Raw genomic sequence first — 25,923 nt, 5'->3', positions numbered from 1 at the left:
TCACAGTTAAAAAAAAAAAAAGATCAAAGCAATTGAGACATCATACTCTCCGTATTTCCCAGCCCTGCCCCCCTTCCCCCTGCCCCCTACAACTAACCACTGCAGTTAATTTCCTGTGTATCTTCTCCAGTGTTTTGTTATGCAAATAGAGGCAAATATGAACATATAATCTCATTTCATAACTTTCACAAAAGGAACTAAACGGTATTCTACCCCCTCCCCTTTTTTGAACTTAACATTGCATACTGGAGATCATTCTGTAGCAGTATTTGACAGAACTTCCACATACCTTGTTTTCCCTTTTAGCTGCCTCAAATTCCATTGTGTGCATATACTATATTCATTTAACCAGACCCTTTTTGTAGACACTTTTTGATTACCAGTCTTTTGCTATTATAAATAATGCTTCAGTGAATAACCATGTCCATACACGGTCTTCTGTCTATGCCAGCATATCTGTGGAAATTCCTAGAAGTTTAATTGCTGGCTCAAAGTAAAATGTACTTTTTGTCATTATTGCTAAATTGTCCCTTTCACTTTAAAGAGGAAACAAACTCAATATCAACAATTAAATGTCACTGTAATTTTGGGGGGATTATATCTTTTTTAGTATAGAAAAATAGATGATTTGTATTTGAACAACAATGCCTTTTTAGGCATTTCTTGTTTACAGGAAAATAACAGGCTCCAAATACTGATGATAGAAATATACAACAATTGAAAACTATGACCAAGTCAAGTTACACTGAGCTGTATTCATCACACTGTTTCAGAAGGTCCAGAAGGAATTCTCTCTGGAATAAAAATCACCCTATACTGAGGTATGTTTTCTATATGTTCACAGGAGACAGAAAAGCTCTGAAGAATTTATGAAGAATGGAAAACGCGTATCATCTTCCAAAACATAACAAATGGTGGTAACTGTCTCTTAACACACTATTGGCCAAGACACTGTTTTGAGAACCCCGTTAGCTCTTTACATCATCCCTAACTTCTAGTTTCTATGACTACTGAGGCTATACCTCAGACTTTTTGGATTCACAGAAAAACCTAACAAACTTTTCCAAGGCTTTTTATAATCGCCTCAGTAATATCTGTGGCTTAAAAAAGAGGTTGGGTGGGTAGGAATGTATGCATTAGGTAATATAACCCCATAGCAACACACAGTCCTTTCTGGAAAGAGAAGTTCTTTTTCAATGACACGTCCTGATAATATGCCCTAGGGACTTTTGGCTTTGACAATGGAATCACAAGTAAGAGTGAAATCTGTTAACAGACAGACATAAGACTCTAACATCTAAAATTTGCATAAAAGGTGAAAAAAAACCCAAACCTTTTCTGTTAAGACACTTTGCCCCATTCCTGTATACCTACTTCAACATCCTTTACTATTAGTTTATCTCCTACCATCCTCCAATCTGAAACATTTTTTGTAAGATTACATTTTATTGATGATCACACAAAACTATGACTATAAAAGAGAGGGACTAGCAATAGAGGTGGGTGTCTTTCACTTAGTCACCAGTGGATGATGATGTTGAAATGTTCATTTTCTCAATATTCCCCTCTTTCAACACTACTCCCCTCAACTCTGACAACCTAGAGGAACAGTCAACTCTCCTTCCCACACTTCAAGGTTTGCATATAAGTCGTGGCAGAAGTTGCTATGTAACAACTGTAACATCTTTGATCTGTAACAGCATTCATCTTTGTCTTTGACTTTCAAACTCAATTACAACAGAATGGCATAGCATAAATAGAATAGCATGAACTCTACCAATAAAGAACTTTTTCTTCTCAATTTGAAACCAGACATTTCATTTGCTAAACGAAGGAAAGAGGGACTGGCTTTTACCAATTTCTACAAATGATCAGATACTATGATTTTAGAATTTTCTTCTCTACTACTTCTCTGGGACATAGAATATATTGCTGGTGCTTAGATCGGATAAATCACTTCTGTGCTGGTTTGTTGTCTTCCACACACAGACGCCCACAAACACATTGTCATGGATCTCAGAAAGCGCCAGATAGTTGCAGAGAACTAGAAATACTGTGTGTGCCCCTGAATTATGGTTTGTTTTCCTCTCACTCTTTTTAGAAGTTGCTTGGGGGCTCTGCCAGAGGACTCCTATTGGATGAATTAGGAGCCTCCCAGCAGGGCACAGTAAAAGGTGTGTATGGTTCTTCCCTTCCATTCTGTGGGCTGCAGGGGTGAGGGGCGGGAGGAGAAGGATACCCCACCTCCACACCTGAAAACACTCCTTAATGTATAAACCCACAGAAGATTGTGCTTTGAGGGTTTAAAGGAATCTAAATACCAACCAAGATATTTCAAAATCAAGCTAATTAATTTTTATATGATCCCAAAGTATAAATTAAATTTCATTTGCCAAAACAAAAGGGTGGTTTTTTTTGTGAGGCACAAGCCTTACCTGTAGTAGTGATTTTTTTACCCAAACACCACTCCATTAACAAAAACAAATGCTCTCCCAAACCTCCAACACTAAAGAAACTCAATTCTCTTCTGGAGTAAGTTCAGTGCATTGTATTATGTATTTCACTTGCTCCTCATTTAGAGGAAGCAGACATTAATAAGAAATTAAAGGCCACAATAAAGGACAGAAAGCATTAATTTCAGATAAAAACATTAAACAATGATCTAAAGAAGAATCTAAGGGTAAGGGTGCAGGAGGGTGGTAGATGAGGGTAAACAGGATCAAATATATGGTGATGGAAGGAGAACTGACTCTGGGTGGTGAACACACAATGGGATTTATAGATGATGTAATACAGAATTGTACACCTGAAACCTGTGTAACTTTACTAACCATTGTCGCCCCAATAAATTTTAATGACAAAAAAAAGAATCTACATTTTAAAATCATACTAGAAAGGAACTGTTCATTAAAAATAAAATTTTCAAATAATATTGGAACCGGAATGAAAAGAACAGTGAGGGTTTGAAGGCAGAGAAGCCGAAAGCTTTAAGGACCCTTGCCCCAGCTCCTCAGTTCCTACCTACCAATATTTTCCATAACAAATTTTACAACAAGGAGGAGTTTAACCTTCACCAACACTCACAAGTGACCTGACACTGTTGGGGAGAATATAATACAATTCAGAAGAATGCTCTCTCTTATTCACTTTCAAGTGAAAGAATGCCAAATAAAACTTGAAAAACCAGCACTGTGATCACTCTCTGTTTTATAATATAAGCAGTTCATATTTTCTTGTTCACCCTTTACAAGGTATAATAATAAAACAAGTTCCCATAATCATAAAATAAAGATTCAGGTCACCCTGAGACCTAGAATGTTACCGTAATTGTAGTATCCACCTGTTCTTTTTCATATCATGTTTTCTTTTAAGTAAAAGTATCCTTAGAAGCAAGCGTTGGTATTAAGCATACCTCTGAACAAAAATGTTGAATTAAGCATATCTCTGAACAAAAAGATTATAAGGATAAAGCTGAATTCAAATTATTGTGAATAAGGGAAAAGATAATCAAGTATTTACACCTTTAATTGTGATGGAGCTAAATAATGCAAAACTGGCAATCTCAGTCAACACTTCTTTTCATGTAAACTTGAAGTTGAATGAGAAGGCTGTGCCCTTTCTTTGAAATTGAGAATATATTCACAGGTTCCATTTCTTTTTACAGACATTGGCAATGAGAATAGAGAACTTGGCTGTCAGTAGTACATAGGTAAGTAGTCATTCTCCATGAGAAACAGAAATGCTCTGAAATTCCCCAGGGAAATGGGGAAGCAAAACCATGAAGTACGCAATACAAAGCAACGGCTAATCTGAATGAGATAAAAAGCCACTCTAAATATGCGCACCATAAAAAATATGGCGATAGTATATACAGGAGAGAGAATGATTGAAAAGTCCCACACAGAAATATTAATAGTACACTGAATACACGATGAGGTGCTCAAATAATAATTTTCATGGCAACTTAGAGAAACGGGCTTAAACTTAACATGTGGCTGGTTAGTTATTTTTCTTTACCAAGAGATACAGCACAACATCAAACAGATACTTGTGAAAGACTTGTCAGCTGAGAATCATCCCGCAATTGAAGAGTCTAAATCTCATTCTCACATAATAGGGGGCTTACCTTGTGGCACACAGAAACATCCCAGATAACAACCCTCTGGCCAACTGAATGTCACATTCAGGGTAAAAAGTCATCACGCCCTGCTACTGCTCTTTCTGCTCCTCCCAAGGTTGCAAGGGCTTCCCTGACAATTCCACACACCTCCAGTCAGACAGCCTGAACTGCCCAGAACTTGCTAAGCTTAGTGCAAGTGGGAGGGACCATCACTTTCCAGTCACCTCTGTAAACTGGCCAATTAAAATTCAATTCCTGCTCTACAGTGAAGAAGAGAAGGTGACTCTTAGTAACTTTTCCTGAGAAGAACCAGCATCTTAGACAACAGCGAGCAGCTTACAAATGCCAGAATTCTATTTTGTGGGCAGGCAGAGGAGGAAAGCAAGGAAAATTATCTGCTGATTAAAATGCATCAAACTGACATCAGGAAGTTTCCTTGAATGATCGTCCCTGCTAAACCCATGCCCTCCTCCACATGCAAAAATGCCACAGTCTGCAAAAGTGTGTGTTAACTGCTTTAAGTTTCCCACCGTTTGGTAGGCTACTGAAGCAGGGGTCCTATATCAACATCCACTGAAGCCTCCTGAGGCACTGTCCTCAGAGCACTAAGTCAGCAAGGTGGGGTTGGAACTCACTGCCAAGAGAAAAGTACCAGTTGAACTAACCTTGCTGCTCAACTGAGAATGAATTAGGAGTCAAACCCTGAGTTTCTATCATCCATTCATCATGATTTACTTTGCAGAGCACAAAACATGTCACCAGGTATGGGTGAATGCTCAGTAATGAGATGACATCACTATTATAACGATGGTGGAAGGTGAGGAAGGCACAAGAAGTTCATGGAGAAAAGCACTGGCTCAGAAAACCTTGAGTTTTAAAGCTAGACTACTTAGTCTCCTTTACCAACTCATTGAACTATCCTAGCTTCAGGCTTAACAGATTTAGGGAGAAGTTTCTGCCAGGATAAGTTAGATCGTAGGATCCCTACTCAGTCAGATAAGAGAGAATTCAGGGGTCAAAGCAGGGAAGGAAGGTTCAGATTGGATCTGAGGAACAGTAAGCCCTGGGCCACTAAGATTCTCTCTCTCCAACTTTGTTTTTTGGCTGGTCCCTGTATACACTTGGGGGAAGGGAGTTTTTTCTTTTTGCTCTTTCTTTCTCTTATAAATAAGTGAGAAATCCTTTCTGGCTATTTTCTCTTTGGAAAAAGAGCTAGATATACCTGTGGCCCACTTGACTTGGAATTGGCTCATGAGGTGACCCTAGCACCTGTCAATTACAAAATCAGTGTATAGGCTTCTGTGATTTGTCACAAATTAGACTTCCTCAATGCCCACTACTAACGTCCTACCTCAACACTTGTAAGCCTCTTAAGAAGATAATAAGCACATCATGTCTGCTCTTTCTATGTGGAAGTCCAAGACATCAGTTACCTCACGCCTTTCCATATTTAGACCACAGCCAACTCAGAAGATCTCCCAATGACCAAAGCTGGAACAATTTGAGCAGTAAAATAAGTAACAGTGGGCCGGCCTGGTGGCTCAGGTGGTTGGAGCGCCGTGCTCCTAACGCCGAGGTTACCGGTTCCCTCATGGGCCAGTGAGCTGCACCCTCTACAGCTAAGACTGTGAACGATGGCTCTCCCTAGAGCTGGGCTGCCGTGAGCAGCCAGAGGTCGGTGTGTGCTGCCGTGGGCTGCTCCGGGCTGCTGTGTGCTGTGGGCTACCATGTGCTGGCAGGAGCGCCAGTGGCCAGCGTGAGTGGCCGGCAGCCAGTGTGGGCTGTTGTGTGCTGCCGTGGGCTACCATGAGCGGCCGGTGGCCAGCATGAGTGGCCAAGTGTGAGCAGCCTGCAGCCAGCGAGAGCTGCTGAGAGCGGCCGACCGACGACTGATGACCGACAGCCCACTCGGGGGGAATGCAAGGCTTATAATACCAGCGTGGGCCAGGGAGCTGTGTCCTACACAACTAGACTGAGAAACAACGGCTTGAACCAGAGTGGGTGAGCGGAAGAAGGGGGGGAAATAAATAAATAACAGTACTAGATTATAACCCACAGAGTAAAATATGACTCATATACGAAGGCGTCTTTGCTAATATAAATAGTTGAATAAATAAATAAGTGGGGGAAATAGGCAGCTGTTCCTTACAGATGAATTCCAATGAATAAATGTAGTAAGAATGAAGGAAATACAGAATCTTTACAACATTAGAGTAATAATTGTCACACACAACATCCACAGATGGATGCTAAAATCAGTGGGAAAAGGTTGGATGAGAAACAGGATATTTGCATAGCCTCAAAGTTATCACTCCCAAGGTATTTCTTAATTACAAAGAGACAATTACTAACTTTACAATGGAGAAACCTGGCAGACTTCACCTTAAACAAGGTTAACACCACCTGTAATACATATCGATGACATCATGTAATCGCTGATAGGACACACTAAGGACATATCACTTCTGTGGCATTCTTTCCAAAAATGCATAATCTCAGTCTAATCATGAGACAATATCAGACCAACCCAAAGAGAAGGCATTCTACAAAATAATTGGCCCATAGTCTTCAAAAGTGTCAAGGTCATAAAAGACAAAGGAAACACTGAAGAAACACCACAAATTAGAGACTAAGGAAACATGACAATTAAATACAACATAGGATTCTGGAACAGAAAAAGGACATTAGTAGGGAAAAATATTGGTAAAATCTGAATAAAGTCTATAGTTTATAAAGTCTTATAGTCAGTTTCTTAGTTTTGATATTTGTGCTATGGTTATAAAAGATGTTAACAATAGGAAAAGCTGGGTGAGGAGTATACAGGAAATCTCTAGTATTTTTGCAACTTTTTATGAGTAAATTATTTCAAAATAAAAAACAAAATGGGCAGAATTTAGGATTGGAATATAATTGAAGAACCACTCCAATTTCCAAGTTCAGTCCTACATCAGTGACAGGTGGGTTGCAGAGAGACCGCAGGGAATAGAAAAGAGTTAGGAAGTAGACTATCGTAAGGGCTTACGATATAGTTATGGAGAAAAGACACACACATAACATTCTTAGAGTATAAACAGTAAAAATTCCAGCCAATAGGACATGAGAAGGAGCAACATATGCAACATCCAGTTCATGACTTTATAAAAAGGAAACTGCCTGCCTGTCTGTTCCCTTACATCTCCCTTCACACACACACAGCCCTGGTCGGCCAGCTTTGATGATGATAGCTATGCCGATAAGGGCAACCCCACCTTGCTTTAAAGACAATCTCTTTATGGTTCGGACACCAACTGGATACACACTTAGGTTCATTTGTTTCATCTAATTGGACACCAACTGGATACACATTTAGGTTCATTTGTTTCATCTAATTGTTAAGGATCCCTTTACAAAATATTTTCATGGTTTCAAGCTCAAATGCAGGTCTGTGTGATTGCAGAGCTCAAGCTCTTAACCCCCACTTAGTCTCTGCTCTTCCTGCCATCATCGTCCTGGCTAATGTCCCCACAAACACCCTCAAATGCCCCACGGCAGAAACTTAGGAGTCACACTCTTTAATCTCCTTTCTCCCATCCTCCACCCTCATTGCTATTGATCTACCTCCTAAATTCATCTCAAATCTGTCTCATCTCCTGTTCCATCCCCATTTGCTTTAGTTAAAGTCTTCATCATTTTCCTCCCAGGTCAGTGCATCACTTTCTAACTATGACTTTGTGACCTTGAATGCTCTGGCACTGATGCGACACTAACTGACCAGCCCAGTGGAGTCTCATAACTAGAAAACTCTGGTTCTCTCCATTTTGAAGAGTTTAGGATGCTGACTGGGCACAGCAACAACCTCGGGGCTCCTGCTTCTTCAGGCTGTCCCTAGAACAACCTCTGTCCACTGGTTCTCTTGTATTCAGAGCCCTCTGTGCGTCTTGGCCTGTCCTCCATCGGCACGTTCAAACTTTTTAAAAATCATTTTTCCAAATGCAATCTTACAGAGGACCTTAATGTAGACACCAGATACAAGTGTTGTTTTATTACATAAAACATCACAAATACTTGGATGCATAGTTTGCATATCCATAAACATGGAGAATTGCATACCTCCAAATTTACAATGTTTACTTCTTTATAATGCAAGTCCACATGTCTACTTGAAAGAACTCCACAAACTGAAATCAGGATAATTGAAAACAATGATAACCAACATTTGGTGAGGGCTTAAGATGTGCTTTTACGTGTATTAGCACTTTCAATCTTTTCAGTAAACCTATGATTAGTTATTAAAGTCATTTTAGAGATTAGAAACGGCAAGAGCTTAAACAGTGTGCCTGAAGTTACACAGTAAGTGGCAGAATCACAATATAAATTCTAGGTAGTTTGATGCTACTGGTCCCATCTTACTCACTGTTATACTGGCTCTCACACGGGCACACAGCCTTCTGTGATGAAAATGATGATGAGAACAATAACCACAATGGCTCAGTATACCACCTCTTAGTATTTATTTGACCTAAAATTTAGGTCTCATTTCCTATGAGTGGGCTCCGTGCTAAGTGCTCTGATACCTTATCTCGCTGAATCCCCACGGTTGTCCTATGAAGTAGGTTCTGTTATGGCTGACTGTTGAGGCAACAGAGTATAGTTACTATGAGCTTGGTCACACTGTCTGAATTTGAATTGACCACCTCCTAGTTGAATGCCCGGTACCAGTGCAAACCTCACAGGACTGTGTGAGGCTGTGATGTGCTATGCATGCCAAGTCCTGGCACACCACCTTGCACACCAGAGCACAGATACGCAGCTGTGGATTTTTGTCAGGCTAATTTTGTCACCTCAGGACACTCCTCAATTAGAGACAGCAAGAGAAGTTTTAAATGAATATCAGTTCAAAGATGAATGAATCGTGCTGCACGATTTAACACATTAGTCATTTCCAAAGTGGAAGAATATCTTGGTGTATCACTTTGGGTGTTTTTAACTATAGTTTTAAAGATAGTTCTGGAAATATATATATTTTTAAAGATACTTTAATCAAATTATTTGAGGGACCCCTGGGTTACCTCCCAGGAACTTTTGGGTTCTTCAGAACCTAGTTTGAAAACTGCCATTAAGATGGTTATTCTTCTGAACTCTGAGCTTTTATCTGACCTCCTCTCCTTATGTCTCTCGCTAGCCTGTGTCTGTACCAGCCTCACCCCCACTTCCCTCTCCCAGCAGGTGAGTTCCTTTTCTGAACCACTTGGCACAGACCTCTGAGCCTCTTACCTGTGCTTCAGACGGAGCTTAGCTCCTCCTGACCAGGCTGCTTTCCTGTGCTGGGGGTCAGAGGTGAGGTGCTCTGGGCCAAAGGAGTCAGAGGTGCCAGTATCTGCAGGACCTGGGTCTGTATATGCATCTCTGGCAAAAAAAAGGAAAATAGGAAGTTGAGTGGACGGTGTTCACTGCACAGGGGCACAAATGAATCTAACAGGAAACATGTGAAAATTAACCCTGGAGTTAGAGCAAAGCAACACAGCTAAGTGCAAAGTTCTAAGCTCGCACCCACGAAAGTTTTCTGCCGAAAAGAAGGCAAATCCACTACTGAGGGTCTTTATCCTTTCCTGTCTATGTTGCTATGAAGCAATAAAGTATACTTCCGATCTTAGAATACCAGATTTTCCAACCAAGGGGGAAGAAAGAGAACTATTATGAAGGTGAACTCCCCTATAATGCAGCATCCATTGGAGAGTGAAAAATTGGTCTCACGGAAGCAAACTGTCAGGCGAGGTGGTTCCCTGAAACCAAGTCCCGGCTGCCTCATTTCTCAGTGTTGCTGTACGGAGAGCAACCTCCACGCAGGGCAGCCTCCCTGTGTTCAGTGGGTGGCAAAGCTCATGCCAGCTCCTTAGCCCAAACTATTTCAGATTGTTTGGATTCCACTGTGCTGGAGGCAAGCCTTTTGTGTGTCCCATTTCAATCCACCCTCAGTCCCTATGACCATCCCCATAACTCATTTCCTCCTTCCTCCCACGGAGTCCAAGAAAAATGTTAAGCCCCACGTGGCCACTGCATTCCGCCATCAGAAGAGGCATATTTCCCCTCCTTAGGAGGAGAGTCCTGAATTTCCAAATGCCCTGACAGCACCCCTGAGGCTCTCTCTTGATCAGACTGTCCCCGGCATCAGCTCTGAAGCAGGTTTCCATCATATTCCACTTTGCTAGGTACCAGTGGTGTGCTTTCATTGTTTGTCTTTAAAATTTTTTCTAAACCTCTGAGAGTAGACGGATGTGCCCTGAGCATATCCCGTAAGCCGGAATCTGAGAAGGGACCAACAAACATGTGCTGCTTCTCCTCTGCCTTGGCCGAGAGGGGTGGGATTACCGAATGGTGTTGATTTCTTTTCATTTCAGGACAGGGAGGGAGATGACCAGCGAGTCTACAAGGAGTTTCCATTTCTAAGCTAAAGTTTAATCTTTACTTAATGATACCTAAGCACCATCACCTCCTTCTGTATATTACTTTTCTCATCAAATGTAGGATTCCTGGCTTTGAATATATTCAGTATAACACTGAACTTGACGTCTGAAGACTTGACTTAGATTGTTACTTAGGAACTGAATGACAGTGGGCAAGTAAACTCTGAGCCGCAGGCTCCTCATCTGTGATGTGCAAATACTGGTCACAAGCCTGGCTCTGGAGCTGGCCTGTCTGAATTGGAGTCCTGGCTCTACCCACTGACCACCTCTGTGACTTTGTTCTCTCTGTGCCTCCGGTCTCTTACCTCTGAAATTGGCGCAAAAGAACAAATACTTTCATAGTGTTGATAAACTTAAACGGATCCAGGTAAAGCACTTAGAATAGAGCCTGGCACATATTCAGCACTCAGAAAATTAATCACTATTATACCTATCTTGCAGACTTGATATAAAGTGTCTAGATAATGTCTATTACTGCCTAGCTTACTGCCTGTGCATTGTATGGTATGTGCATTGTCTTACTACAGTACCTTCATTCTAGAGCGCCTTTCAGCTAAGACGTTATGTAAAACAGACACACCTAAAAAGACCTATTTATTCTGGAAATAACAGCAAGAAGAGCCTCGGCTGGAGAGTTAACATGTCAGGGCCTGTTGCAGAATTCCTCCATTAGGATTCCTCATACAACCCGCAGAGGCACCAATCCCAGTGGCCGTCTGGCTTACGCTCAGGAGGAAAGTAGTTGCCAATATGTCTCACCATCAAATGATCCATTCCAATAGCAAGTTCTCCTTGCCAGCTCTTCCCTAGACCCTAATGTCTTCGGCTACAGGAAAACAAAGACCAGGCCTGAGCTCTCACAAAACCTTTGTGGCATTTAATAACTTCCTCATTTTTGGCTTACACCACAATTGTTGGCTCTGTCCTTTCTCCACAATGGCTAAGTCCATTTCTCTGTCCTTGTCCACTCCCCCTTCCTGGGAGGCACCCAGGACAGAAGGCCCAGGGGTGCACTGCCATAGTGAAGGGCTGGCAGGACATTCCGGTGAGTGGAAAGAGATGGAAGCATGAGGAAAATGACATTGTCTCCTCATTTTAAGGATTATTAATGCATGATTCTTTTCCACCCTAGGAAAGCAGAGACCAGCACCCCAGACTGATCTCCATGGCCACGCTGTCCCGTCACCTGCCACCTCCAGGGAGCCAGCTGAGGTTAGCAGCTGGGCGTGAGTGTTTGTGAAACCCTTGTTGCTTGCTGCTGACCGCAATCCCCAGGATGAGTCAGACTCAGCCTCCCTGCTCCTCTTTGCCTCCCCTCACCCCGGTGGGGCTAGCGCTGGAGGCCCCGAGGAGACGGGCTAAATGCACTACACCAACCAGGAAACAGGCTGGAGACAGCGCAGGAAGAATTGCCAGCACCCAGAGCGCACCTTTTCTGCTTTAAACTCTTCCTGGAATAATCTGGACAACAAATAAACATTTAAAATCCATATATTCTAGTGAAAAGAAATTACATACTGAATCCAGTTGGAGAATAGTCCTGGAATGAGTGTTGGGAAGCCTATTGTCTGTACATTGAACTCAAGCTGTCTCCAGAGTCACATTTTTCTACCCACCTGAGGTGACGGTGCTACCTGCCTCACGACAGACTGAAACTGACCAGGCCTGCTATGTGCTTTGACCTCATCAGGAAATGGTGCTACAATGGTACCACATGACTGGGGCAGATTATTCCAAGTCTCCCTATAAAAGGATATGGGCACTTTCCCATGTGGCAGATATTAGGCCCATAACGTCTCTATAAAGACAAGAACTAATATTTTGGCCCCGTTTTCCAGGTAAACAACCTGAGGTACTGAGAGATTGTATATTTTGGCTCAAATTACACATGGAATCACACTCACCTGGGACAAAAATCACTGACAACCACTCTTTTTTTTTTCCTTTCAGTTCAGCAGTTTCAAAATCTTTCAGTTTGCCACAAACTCGATAGGCCTTGGAATTACTAACCCAGATTTGGTCAGAATGGGTAGAGAATGGTAATGGAGCCATTAATTCAGCATGTTACCAAATAAGCTTATTTTTACTTAAAAGATGCTCAAAGGTACATTGTTTTACTTAAAGATACCCAAAGGAAAAAAATAAAATAAGATACATTATAAAAGCCATGGAATTAATGAAACAGCTTCAAGTGAAGAATGCAGAAATAAACCATATTAACCTCCAGCGTTAAGGGGCTACTTCCTGATTCCTGAAAGGTACAGCCGTCTCCTGGCTTTTGCACGTTCATCCTTTAGGTTTCAGTTTGGGCATCATTCCTCTGGTTGCAGGTCAGGGTGAGGTGACCCCTTCCACTACAGCAGAGCAGCACACTGGCTATAAATGTGCATTTCAAAGTGCAATTCACACTGCTTTCTGCCTGCCTGTTTGCTGGGCTCTCCCTTCCGCTACAAGCTCAGAAAGGCAAGCAGGCCAGCTGGGTGCCTGGCACAGGGCGGCACAATAAATGACATACTGCTAAATGTTCGCCAGATCGATAACCTTTCTTCCCGCCTATTTCCTTTTAGTTCACAAGTTAACTGCTGGCAAAACTAGTGAGAGGTTTGGGGGTGTGGGGGGGTGGGGTTGTTTTTATATCGTTTCTTGCTGTTCTCCAGTCTCAATATCACAAATGGTGAAGGATGAAAGGAATCAAAGCTGACCTGAGAAGGGGGAGCAGGGCTAAGAAAATTACTGTGATCCACAATCCCAGTTATCATCTTTCTTCCCCAAACAGTTAAAAAACAAGAAATCCTGGTCAAACACTTACATATTTCTACTTCCTGTGATGGGTACATTCATATTTTCTCCCAGCCCCCAACAGCTATAATGACTGAATATACACTGACTGCTTTACTATTTGATATTTTAATAGTGCTTGTTCACTGCTTTCTAAACTGAGTTTCAGCCAATACAAGAAGAGGAGGTTTGGGACTATTCTGTTCCTGTGGCTCTCTTGAATACCACGAAACTTGGGGCAGGACTAGGGAAGCTGACGGGAAGACTTAAGGAAAGGGGCGGGCCCTATTAAAATTGTCTCTCCCTATCCCTTTAGTTCCTGTTTTCTATTGAGTTTAGTTTTATTCTGTCCTTGGGGGTAACGGGAGCCCGTAATCATGTCTCCTTGGCATGGACTATTACAAGCTTAGGAAATGCATGGTTTATCTGTTAGAATCAGCAGTTTCTTCCTTTCTGTTGTGTTTCCTCCACTAGGAAACAGCTTCCTAACTGACCACTTCCACTCCTGTCTTCCCCCAATCCAGCATCTACCAGGCAGCCAACATACCCTTGAAAAATGCAAATGGATCAGTCATTCTCTAATAAAGCCCTAGCGTAGATTCCGCCCCTCCCCCCCAGCTTCAGCTAAAATCCCAGTTTATTAACTTGGCCTGAGGCCTCCAGTGGCCTGGCTGCTGCCCACACCAGCCATAAACATCATCCCACCCTGACCTCACTGGCCCGCCTGGAGCTCCCAAAGCCCTCCAAGCTCTTCACTTTCACACACGCTGTTCCCTCTGCCTGAAATAGTCCTCCTCCCACTTGGTCTCTTGGTTGGCTCCTCCTCAGTCTTCCGGTCCCATGACACTGGGTCCTCAGCGACCACCATCTACCGCAAATAGTTCTTTCCTGGCACTTGGTCTTTTCCTTCACTGCACTTATGGCTGAGTGTAACCGTTCACTTGCTCATGGTGTGCTTCTTCTACCAGACATTAAACTCACTGAGTCAGGGCCCTCAGCTAGCTTTTCTTCAGTTTTGTTGTTTTAAACCATTGTATACCCTGGACCCAGCACAGTGAATGGCTCATGGTAGGCACACAATACAGATTTGTCGAATGAGTCATAGGAGATTGTAAAAGAATTAATTGTGTCATGCATACAGAATGGAGCTCTATGCCTTTGTTAAAGGCATTAAATTTTTTTATATACACATTTTGGGGAAGGTAGGATCTCTTTCCTTTAATCAATTTCTATATAAGGTTGTGAGTCAGTTTCCTTGTGAAAATATGTATAATTGGGCTCTAACTGTTGATCTATCTCATTAGCAGCTGGCTTTTGTGGGGTAGCAAGGACCTGGCTTGGAGAGGTATGGCTGAGCCCTTTGAAAAACAGCTGGCCCAACTAGGCAGTTTTGCTGCCTTCTGTTTCGAAGCCGCCAGGAGGCTTTTTGAGATTAAGCAGACAAAAGTACATTTACACAGGACTAAGTTTGTTCTCAGAGCCTTTTGGAGAAATTCCTTTGGATTTAGGCTGGGTGCATGTGTGTACTGTTTTCATAATTTGCCTTATTAAAAGTCGTATTCTTAGTGTCCTGTTTTTCTTTTTCTTCTTTTGAGCCTGTTCCATGTCCACCATGCATGAAGATGGACTTCCTGTCATCTCTCTATCCTGTCAGCCGGTCTCTGGTGTCATTGCCTGAGGTTCCTCGGCACTTGTCCCTTCAGTTTCCAGGAGGCACAAGGCCTGAATTCCTGGCTTTTTCAGTGTCGGCAAGATTTTAAGAACTGATGACGTTAGGCTGATCTTAGCCTAACATAGCTGGTCTTCCTTTTCTGATGGCTGAGCATTTACCAAAAGTTTCACATTCTCAGTGACTTGCCCTTTCTTTAGAAACCCTGGTTCCTATTACTGACCTGTGGTACCTACACATTTAGACTTAACTTCTGGGTCACTATCCCCTCATTACTCTCCTTTTTCTGCTGCTTGAATCTATCTAGGAAGCTTGCTCTGTATCCCTTCAGGCCTGTCTCTTCTCCGGTGCTTTCCACCGTAACACTTACTTGTCTTTAAAATCTCCTTTGTCTTTTGGCTCACGCACCCAACCTGTACTAACAGCTTGGTTATTACAGGAGGGCCACACTTGTCCCTTCACCCAAGCACAGGTGTACATCTACGACTCAGACCCATGGTCCATTTGTACCTCCCATTCCTCTTGCTGCTGCTTTTTCTCAGTTAATATCCCCTGAAACTGCCCAAATGAATCCACATGTATAGTTTATACCACTGAAATATCATATATCTGATTCTTAAACCATAAGCGTAACTCTCACCAGATCTTAGCCAATAACCTCTATGTCAACCTTGCACAAAGACTGGAAAAGGTGGGGTAGGGAGAAAAGCCAAATCTTTTAACCTAACTAATAAATATTTCATCTGCTTCAGATTATCTTTGGACTTCAATCCCTCCACCCACTGACGTCTATAACAGCGATCCCCAGGCAACTGCGTAAGAAAACCAAGGGTCCTCACGCGAGGCCCTCTAGTTAAACTGATGATAAGGCCACCACTGGAGGGGCACGGTACTCTCTACAAACACTCAGAGCCTGACCTTAAATCAACTCTGAGCAGTGGCAGGATGTGTATAAACAATATGGATTCTGGGGCCTGCTGCTCAGGTTCCTGCCCAGGCTTTCCCATCTAACAGGTGTTTAACCTTGAGCAGGTCACTTAACCTCTTGTGCAGTTTCCTCCCTTATAAAATAAGATAATAACAGCACCTGCATCAAAGGGTAGTTGTAAGGCTTGAATGAATTGATGTATGTAAAGCACTTGGAACAGTGCCTAGCAATAAATGGTATCTTCTTACCCATAGAATGGGAATTTACATTTACTGGGCACATAGTATGTACTAGATACTATGCTTTAAAAAGTTATTCAGTTAATTTTCCTATCATCTGAGACAGTGATGACTCTCATTTTACAGGTACAGAAGGCAAAATGAAATGAAACAAGTGGAAAAAGGAATGGCCCAAGGCCACACCCTCTCTACTCCACCCTTCATTAAATACCTCTGAGGATAAGTGGGCTTTGAAGACTTTTTCTTAAGCATCAGCCACATACCAAGTCATGCATGCCTGTCATTTCTCCCTTTGCTATTCAGATCAGACAAACAGATACGCATGAAAACAAAAGACCAGAAAATATACCAAAATGTTACTATTGGGTGATAAGACTATGGGTGATATTTTTCTTCTCTTTTTCTATATCTTGCCAATTGTCTACAATGAACATTTATCATTTTAATTATCAGAAAAATTAGCCTTACTTTTTTCCTAACTAGAATGAGTCTAGGAGTCTAATTTCTCCGTATTTTTAAAGGAAAATCTTGGTCAGGAAATGGAAGTGGATGTACCTATCCTGGGAGCCAGTTCAGGCAGTGGAAAGACTTCATGCTGTGGCAGGATTTACTTTGGGAGCTTCAGCAAACATTCAAAATACTCATTGGAGGAGGAAGCAGGATTTCTGGAAATGCAGTATCAATAGAAGGAGATGAATACTTCCTCAGAAAATTCAGCCTCTGCCTTTCTTCCCCCACCCTCTCTAGTGTTCCCAAAGAACCATACAAATCTCTACAGTTCCTTACTTCAGCATCATACATTATAGCTTGAAAGCACCTTCCTTACATTATTCCATTTGGCCCCATAATAACCCTAAAGAGCAAACAGAGCGGGTATTATTTATCCCCATTTAGCAGATATAGACAGCCTCATAGAGGAACAGTTACTTGCTCAAGGTCAGGACTTGTAAGTTGCATGGTTGGTACATGAAGCCAGTCCCTCACTCTATCTTCCATGCTCTCTGTCTTATGTCACACTGACTTTGGATTCCACCATCCTAAACGTCCACTGACACGGGTGGTAAACATTTAATACCAAAAGCTTCTTTCAAGGGAAAGCTTCTTCCGAAGAAAATGAAGGTACTGCAATTCAGATGGGACCCGTATCTATCCCTCACCCAACTGTCCCTAGATCTAGAGAAAAGATGAGGCCAGATTTTGAAGGACTCCCCATCTTTACCCCTGCCACCAGACTGCTTTTCTGCTCTCGACTTGGAACTTCCTAACACTGGTCACACTGCTGAAATGATACAGGACATGTTTCATGCTGAGACTCACAGCCCACTTCTACACACAGCTCTGATCACCCATTCAAAATCAACAATCACCAAGGGTCGACCATGGACCATGCAATGGAGTAGGCATTGGGCTTGCAACGGTGGCAAAAGGACATGATCCCTCCCTCTGTAAAATTACAAATTAATGGGGAACACAGACAACATAACTGTATAAATACATAATTACAAACCACGGTAAGTGCTAGAGAGATAGATGGAGTACACAAGACCGTAAGAATAGTCCACTCAGCGTGGCTCCCTCTCCTTTCCATTCACTCTTACATTGTCTGAATCTATGCTTGTTTCCCTCCAATCACATGTCTCAAGGAGAGCAGGTATCAAAGCAGAAGTCCCAGAAGTTGTAATTACCCTATGGAATGTGCCAAGCCAGGTTGGATGCTAAATTATTACCTGTACAGTTCATTGTAATCTTCACAGCCAATCTCTAAAGTAGGCACTTTTATGCTATTACATCCCTAATTTACACACAAGGAAACTGAGACTCAGAGAGCAGAGGAAATTGCTCAGGCTCAGTGGAATAAGAATTTGAATCCACCTCTGGGTGATGACAAAGCCTGTGCTCCCAACCACTATGCAGTGGACCCTTGAACAACATGGGTTTGAACTGAGCAGGTCACTTATACGTGGATTCTTTTCAATAAATATTGTACATGTATTTTCTCTTTCTTAGGATTTTCTTAATAGTTCCTTTTCTCTAGCTTACTTTATTGTAAGAATATAGTACTTAATGCACATAACATACAAACTGTGTTAATCGACTCTTTGTTATTGGCAAGCTTTCCAGTCAACAGTAGGCTACTAGTAATTAAGTTTCATGGGAGTCCAAAGTTATATGCAGATTTTCAACAGTATGGGTGGGGTGGGGGGTGGTCAGTGCCTCTAACCCCTGCATTATTCAAGGGTCAACTGTAGTCCTAATCGTATTCAATTTCTCTTTCCTTCCTTGACCAGCTATGGTGCTCACTTCTATATGGTGTCCTCTTCCAAGAGAAGATGTCCAATAAATATTTGTTTAATAAAAATATGTTTAATAAAAATATGAGGGCACACGGGGCAGCTTCCTGGTGGGCTCCCTGCAGTGGTCTACCCTATCTCGTCTGGATGAGGATTGCTGTCTTCCTAGAGTGAACTTCTATTGCTGATGCTCTGCCTGGACCAGAGCAGTGTGGTGCTGGCCTGCGGGGGCAGGTGGGGAGGGATGCACAGAATATAACGCAACCAATACCCAGACCCTAAGCTGAGACAGCAAAGGGCACGTGAAACCATCTTGACATCCTGCATCATGGGGCCCTAATAGAAGGGCAGTGTTGGGGCCAAATAGAACATGTCCTGGTCCAAATTCCTCTGACATGCCTCTCCCAGACCATGCTATATGGTGTGGTACCAGTAATGACCTCTAGGAATGCATGTAGAAAAGGATCTACACGTACTTTTGAGGAGCAAGAGAGAAAAGAGAACAAGTAACATGATGGTGGAAGTTACACAGGAAACTAGGGTTGGTAATGCTTACTCCCTTATTTCCACAAAACATTAGGAAAAGGCGGTTTGAAGGGTTAAACAGTCACCGAAATGGCCATATGCGCACTCTATTTATAAAGGGAGAGAGGATTGGACCAGCAGCCAGGAGACCTGCACCAAGTTTATCTATATGAGTTTTAGGGTTCCGAACCCCAAGTGAGAAAACATCATCTCTGACTGCCCCATGCAGGGGTGATGAGCACTTTCTACATGCAGACTCCAAGCTGGAGTCTGTGTGGAATAAAAGACAGCTTCTGACCTCCAGTCTCGCTGGAGAGACACACAGGATTTGGAGCCAGATCAACCTGGGTTCCCATGTGCGCTCTGCCAGTCTCTGGCCACTATTCTCTCTGAGCCTCAGGTCCTCATCTGTAACAAAGCGGAGAAGTATTATCTGCCTGGTGGCATTGCTTTGAGATCCAATGAGCCTGGTCTGTGATAATCCCTGTAAGATGGGAGGCTATTATTCTTCAGTCAAAATGGCCTCTGTGAGATGAACAGGGGAAGTCACCCAAGGATGTGTCAGGATGGGGGTGTAACTATGGGCTCTTTAATTCCTTAAAAAGGGAAAGTACAAGTGTCTAAAGCATTTGGTGAGGGATATAAATATTTAAAGCTTCAGTGGAGGTTTTTTTGCATACAAGAACAGGAAATACGGGGGCATCACCTGCGTCCCTTACAGACTAGCACAGAGGACCCAGCAACTGGTGTGAAAGAAATGGTTCCGCAAGTGTCAAGGACGACAGAATTCGCCCGAGGAGTTCTTCTAGAGGTCTCCTCTCACCAGAGGGAGCCTCAGGTACTGGGCAGGGATGGCATTTCAGTGACGGGATCTGCAAGGCTGTTTTAAAAACGTGAGGTTTTAAAAACAAGGCTGTTTCATATACATGGTAACAGAAGGCCACCAGACGTTGCGTGGTGAGCACACAGATACTGAATTATAATGTACAACTGTACCTTATATAATGATATTAACAACCAATGTTACCTCAATAAATTTAGTAAGTAAAAAAACCTAATGGGCTTGGGCCCAGCTTGTTTAGCCCCTGGAGTCCTCCCACCTTGGGATCTGGTGCAGGAGACCGCCTCCAGTCCCGCAGGCAGGAGGTAGAGGCACTGGTTCTGGTGAGTCCCTGGGCTCGCAATGTGGTCTGTGGGAGCCAGGGTTTCTCTCTCCCATCTACTTGCAAATAACTTGCTCCTGTCCTAGACCTGCCTAGAGAAGAGGGGTGGACATTAAAAATGTAAATGGAGACTGTCATTCATTGGGAGAAAATAGGTTCCTTGCTAAATTTGGCATCAGCTGAGGAATCTTAGCAAAAATGAACTCACCCTTCTTGTCTGTGAGGGAGGCCTAATCCTTATTTTGCCCAAGAGGATTATTGAGTCTTAGAAAGAAGCTCACATGCACTTTTTTTTTTAAAGCTCGTGCCAACTGTATTAGTGTCCACAATACCCAAGATTCGTTCTGCTTTTTAGCATAGATAATAGGCATTCTATGCTATTTAAATGCCTCCAAATCTCAGACCTAAATGTTTCCAACCTTTGCTATCACCCAAAGCAAAACTCTCTGTCTCCTAAGCTGTCTCCCAGCTGTTGCTTTATATTCTTTGGAAGCACAGTTTAAATGGAAGGCAAGATACCCAAATGCAGCCCATTTGTGGAAAAGTCGTTGTCTGTGGTTTACATTGTTTGTGGTTTCAAGGTGTTTGTAACTATGGTTCCATGGATTGAGTTTCTATTTATACCATCATTTTTCCTTTCCTTTGGTTACTATCGAGTTAGTGTAACACAGTCTAGATAAGAGTGCTTTCTCTTTTTTAAAATCCTGTCCCTACTCACCCCAACACTATACTATTCTCTTCATGGGAAATCCTGGACCCACTGACATACATAACATGAAAGTGGGACTGACAAAAATCTATGTCCTTGGTTTTAGTTTAGCCTGGCATTCTCAAAACGTCATTTAAAATGATAACAAATTGGCACATGTGTTGGGCTTTACAATTTACAAAGTGTTTTTACATAATAAATTTAATCATCATACCAATCCTACGAAGTACTGTCCCCCTTTCACAGAAATGGAAACCGAAGCACAGGTAATTTAAATAAGTTGCTCAAGATCACAGAGGGGTAAATCCAGGACCCAACATATCATAAGGCTCCAAAGGGTTCCCTGCACCACCAGCTACAAAAATCGCATCACCTAAGGGCTTAGTGAGTATTTATAGGCCTGAAAGATCTCTACAAAACAGAGCTGCCTTATCCCAAGAGCATAACAATTATTCAAGTATTGTCTTCCTCAGAAGTGATGATTTTTAGTGGTGTACACTGATAACTACTGTTCCTTACCCTCACTACCAAGGCTGCTTAATTTCCAACTGTAGTTACAATTCCTGTCTTAAATCTGGGGCCAACTGGACTCCAAAAGAGAAGGCATTTAAGCCTCTAAGTAGTATCTCAGGAGGCAGCTTCAATACAAACTCTTAGGAAGCTGTGTTCTCATCTTAAATCCCATGCATTCCCCCAGTTCCAGTGCCTGCCTGGTCTTCCAGGTTGGATGAAAACTGACCTTTGATACCAATTCCTTCCAGACCAAAGCCTGGCCTTGTTAATGTCCACTAACCCATAAACAGATGGTACTGGGAACCAAAGCTGAAGGCAAGGCAGGTAGAGAAGTTTTACCTGACTGTGCAGAGCAGGTCTTCCCCCCTCCACTGGGTACTAACAGAGAAGGGGTGGGCATTAGGCAGGAGTTTGGCAGGTCCTGGGGCAGCCAGGCCAGGACAGCCTAAGCCGGAAATACCCTATGGGCCATACCCCTTGTCTCCCCTCCCACTGCAACCCCAATACACCAAGCCTGGGAAAGGTACAGAACCCACAACAAAGAAAAGGTACTGGACTGTGACCCCATGTCACGAATCCAGCTGCAGATCCAGCTGCAGATCGGTGGCCTCCGCCCCAGCCAGACCTGGCTCGGTGGGGGAGGCAGCCCTCTCACTAAGGCATTCCAGCTGCTAGTGGAGAAGAGGTAACCATGGGAACCGACACAAAGGGCTTAAAGCTGAGGAAAAGAGGCTGGAGGCGATGGTGAAGAGGCAGAGAGGGACTTCAAGTGACATTGCTGCAGTTCTCCTAACTTTTACCATGTGCATATCTAGTGTGAGTCAAACTGAGACAAGTGGAGCTTGCACAGGGCACAGCAGCCTCGAGACGTCGGGGACAACAGAGAGCTCAGATCCTTACAGGTTCTTCTTTCAGATTTCTTCTCTTCCCTTCAGAGAGCAGAGCCCTAAAAGAATTTGCCCTGAGATAATGTGGCTTACTTGGGTGGACAGAACTGCGGCACGGTGACATTCCTTCAAACACAGGGCTGCAAGAGCACTTTGCAATGGGGCTCCTCTCCACACCCCCTGGCTTCAGCCCATTGCCCCCGGTTGGCACCTCCGCTGTATGCTGGGGGGCTTCTCTGGTGGGATTGTACATGGACCTGGTACCACTTGGGTGGTTGGCTAAAAGGTTCTGAGATTCCGGGTGTCTGGCTAGCTGTACCGCGAAGGAGAGGCTTGAGTGTTGAGACATTAATACAGAGCACCTGAGTGGGATTAAGTGAAAAGGCTTATGTCTAATAGGAAATTGTGTCCTATATTTATTTAACTACATTTCCCCCGGCATCTACACATTATTTTAATAAATTGGCCAATGTGACTTCTTACATCTTCATCAAATAGGGTTCTCACCCTATCACCTGGGATTTATTTTTACTTCAAGTTCTAGTTCAGGGTTCTCGCGAATGGAACTGAAGGAATGCCAATGGAAATAGGGAATATAAAATATCCTGGGTCAATAGTTTACTTTTCCTCTGACTGTGACAGGGCTCTGGAACGTATTTCTCACCTTGGCTTCCTTGGGAGACCAAGATAACATTGCATCTATGCCAATTCCCAAACACGCTTCGTGAAGTCTAGGTTGAATCCTAACAGGCAGCTGGGTTCTCCACATTTCTTGTTCACAAACTGACTTAACTGGAGTCACTGGGGTAGGTAGGGGTGGAGGACAATGTCAAAGAGGGCCACCGACAGGCAGACTTTTAGGGTTGGGGAAAGTCCCTGACAAGTTCATTAGCGCTTCTCCTGCAACCCTCCCTCCCTCCAGCAACAAGGTAGTAGGTAAATGCATTTCCATTTAAGAACACACTCAGGAGTGGACCGGTCTCTGCCCCACCAGAATTCACTTGTAGGCAGCCCATAATGCACACTACCGCCACTTATCGGCGTTACTTACTCCCTGCAGCAATTAAACCTTAAAATAATTCTACCTAAAAGGGAAAAGTAACAGACATTTCTTACGGACCTCATCAGTTGAGAGGCAGGATCATGTCAGGTTCCAATCCTGAAACCTCCACCTCTTCTATGTTGTGAGTTTCCTCACCTTTAAAAGGGGACAATAACAGTGCGTAGCTCGTAGGATTGTGAGGAAGGTACAAGGAGAGTTTCAGACGTGCTTGATTCTTAACAACTACTCGATAAATATTGGAAATTAACACCGTCAGATACCAGGCTAGTTATTTTTTACATGTATTTTTTGTCATTTAATCCTTATAACAGCTTTAATTTGATAAGTAGTAATACCTCTTTCAAGGTATCATTACTACCATTTTGCAGATGAGGAAACTCAGGCTTACAGAATTTAAGAACGTGACCTAAATTACTTAGTAGGTAGCAGAGCACAGATTCAAACCTCGGTCATCCTGTCTCCACAGTCTAGACCTTTCCACTACATTAAAGGCCATTACATGGCCTTTATACAAGACCATGTTGCTGTTGTTTTTAGTAAGGAATAATAACAAGAGAAAACCTTAGCAAGAAACTCTGTTGTTTAAGACAATAGCACCAATGAAAAAAGAACCAGGATTTTAAACCTCCATTAGCAGGAGGCTTTAAAAACAAAGAAACAAAAAAACCCAACAAGACTAACCTAAGACAGAGCCCTCTGCTCTGAAAAAAGTTTCAAGAGAAATGGAATATGTTACAAGATCCTTGATAATATTAAATGAGATGACTTTCACAAAAAGTGCAATAATTTCATCACGAATACCAAAAAACCCCACGTGTAGAACCTTTGAATGTAAAATGTCTTATTATTCATCACTGAATTCCCAGAGGCTAATAATACATTCTCAGTAAATGTTTGATGTTCACTGAATGAATTAAATCAACCCAACAATAAAATAGCTCTGTTGGAGCTGGCAAAGTATATAAGTCGTCTTTCTCAAACACTTTGTTGAACTTAAAAATAACCAAAGCTTAATGTATTAAGTAAACTCCTACATTATATTTATCACTCTGTCCAAGGTACTTTACTGAAAACTCAAGTTATATAATTTGTCCCTTTAAAAAAGCACAATATTAATTTGATACAGAGATCAAGAGTTGTTTTCCACCTACAGTTTTAGGAAGAGGATGTAACATGTAACCCTTTCACCTGGATTCTCAGTGGAGGCTCAACTTTAACTAGTATCATTATACCAGGCCTCAAAAACAGAGGAGCTTGCCTAGTGGGTATGTCCTCTCTTTGGGGTTTACCTGTGTTGGCAAAGCAAAGCCCCAGTGGTATTTTGAAAAGGTAGGCAAGAACTTCAAATTCCCTCCAGCCTCAAAAAAGGACCCATTAAAAAGAAGACACATATAATGCTAAGGATATTGGTTAACATGCTACAAGATCTTTGATAATATTAAATGAGATGGCTTTCACAAAAAGTGCAATAATTTCATCATGAATGCCAAAACCCCACATTACATTTATCATAGTGCATGGAATTATTTGCTGACATTTATTGAATTCTTCCTAAGATGAATACTTTCATTGTCTACCTGAATCCTCACAATAACCCTATGAAAGCGATGTTTTATTATTGTCCAGTGCTTTCAGGCTCAGAGGTATTTAATAACTTGCCCAAAGTGATGCACACCTACAGACAGACAGGATGTGTACCCCTGTTTATCTCTAGAACCTAAATTGTTCTTCTTCTGAGCTAATGCTTTGCATACAATAAAACGCCTAGGTCCTAAGCGATCCGTTTGATGGATTTTGATCATTGTTTATACCCACGTAACCATCACTCAAAACGAGACAGAACATTTCCATCCTCAGGAAAATCTCTTACCCCTTTTGTCAATCCTCCCACCCTCCCACCCCCGCCCACCGCAAACACTAACTTCTGTCATAGATTCGTTTTGCCTGTTCTACTACTTCATAAATAGAATTATGTACTCTTTTGTGTCTGGCTTCTTTCCATTTAACCTAATGGTTCTAAGATTCATTCAGGTGGTTGTGTATATCCTGAGTCCATTCCTTTTGATTGCTGAGTTATATTCCATGGTATGAATGTACTACAGTACTCACTTTCCTGTTGATGGACATAGGGTTGTTTCCAGTTGTTGAATATTATGAATGAGGTTGTTATGAACATCTTTACAAGTCATTTTGTGGACCTTTGTTTTCATCTATCTTGGGTAAACAGCTAGGCGTGGAAATGTTGGGTCAAAGGGTTGGTGTATGTTTAACTTACAACAAACCTAAGTTCTTATCCTTGTGCTTTACTTGCTCAGAACGACCCTAGCTTATTAACACCCTAGCTTATTAACACGTTTGATTTCTCCTCTTATATGACAAGTTCCCTGAGGGCAGAGAACCCACTTCCTGTTCCTGGGCTGCCTGCCTCCCACACAGTAAATGTTTGCTGAATGATCGTTCATACCATATTTCTATTCCTTCTTTGGGCGTTACTATAGCGTACATAAGAAAACATACTTGGCATGCATAAAAAAATATGACAGGCTGAAGGGTGTGAAGTGGAGGTACTGCTGATTCATTCCAGCAAGGTGAAAA

General features: G+C 42.5%; 1 protein-coding gene and 1 long non-coding RNA gene across 12 annotated transcripts in view; one reads left to right on the top strand and one right to left on the bottom strand.

Moving 5' to 3' along the window:
- The window catches only part of LOC109440232 (uncharacterized), a 79,266-nt gene extending 64,204 nt beyond the window's left edge, over positions 1-15,062 (top strand). Inside the window, exons 2-5 of the long non-coding RNA XR_012493685.2 lie at positions 845-917; positions 2,102-2,174; positions 3,665-3,709; positions 11,696-15,062. This is a non-coding gene — a long non-coding RNA (uncharacterized LOC109440232). The remainder of the gene's footprint in view (positions 1-844; positions 918-2,101; positions 2,175-3,664; positions 3,710-11,695) is intronic.
- SHROOM3 (shroom family member 3) overlaps positions 1-25,923 on the bottom strand; it is a 290,161-nt gene that overhangs the window by 49,055 nt on the left and 215,183 nt on the right. For 7 of the 11 annotated variants that reach the window (XM_019720366.3, XM_019720389.3, XM_019720373.3 and 4 more), the window contains one exon: positions 9,374-9,505. The exons of 3 other annotated variants lie outside the window; for them this stretch is intronic. In XM_019720366.3, the coding sequence (XP_019575925.3) occupies positions 9,374-9,505 (132 nt within the window). Of the gene's footprint in view, positions 1-4,126; positions 4,216-9,373; positions 9,506-25,923 lie in introns of those variants that run through there. One more of the 11 variants, XM_074324433.2, reaches the window with a different exon arrangement.

This window comes from Rhinolophus sinicus, chromosome 1, assembly GCF_057876585.1.
Source record: "Rhinolophus sinicus isolate RSI-liver-muscle chromosome 1, RSI-T2T, whole genome shotgun sequence".
In the NCBI taxonomy this organism is placed as follows: Eukaryota; Metazoa; Chordata; class Mammalia; order Chiroptera; family Rhinolophidae; genus Rhinolophus; species Rhinolophus sinicus.
Note: the sequence above shows the minus strand (reverse complement) of the source record. Positions and strands in the feature narration are given on the sequence as shown.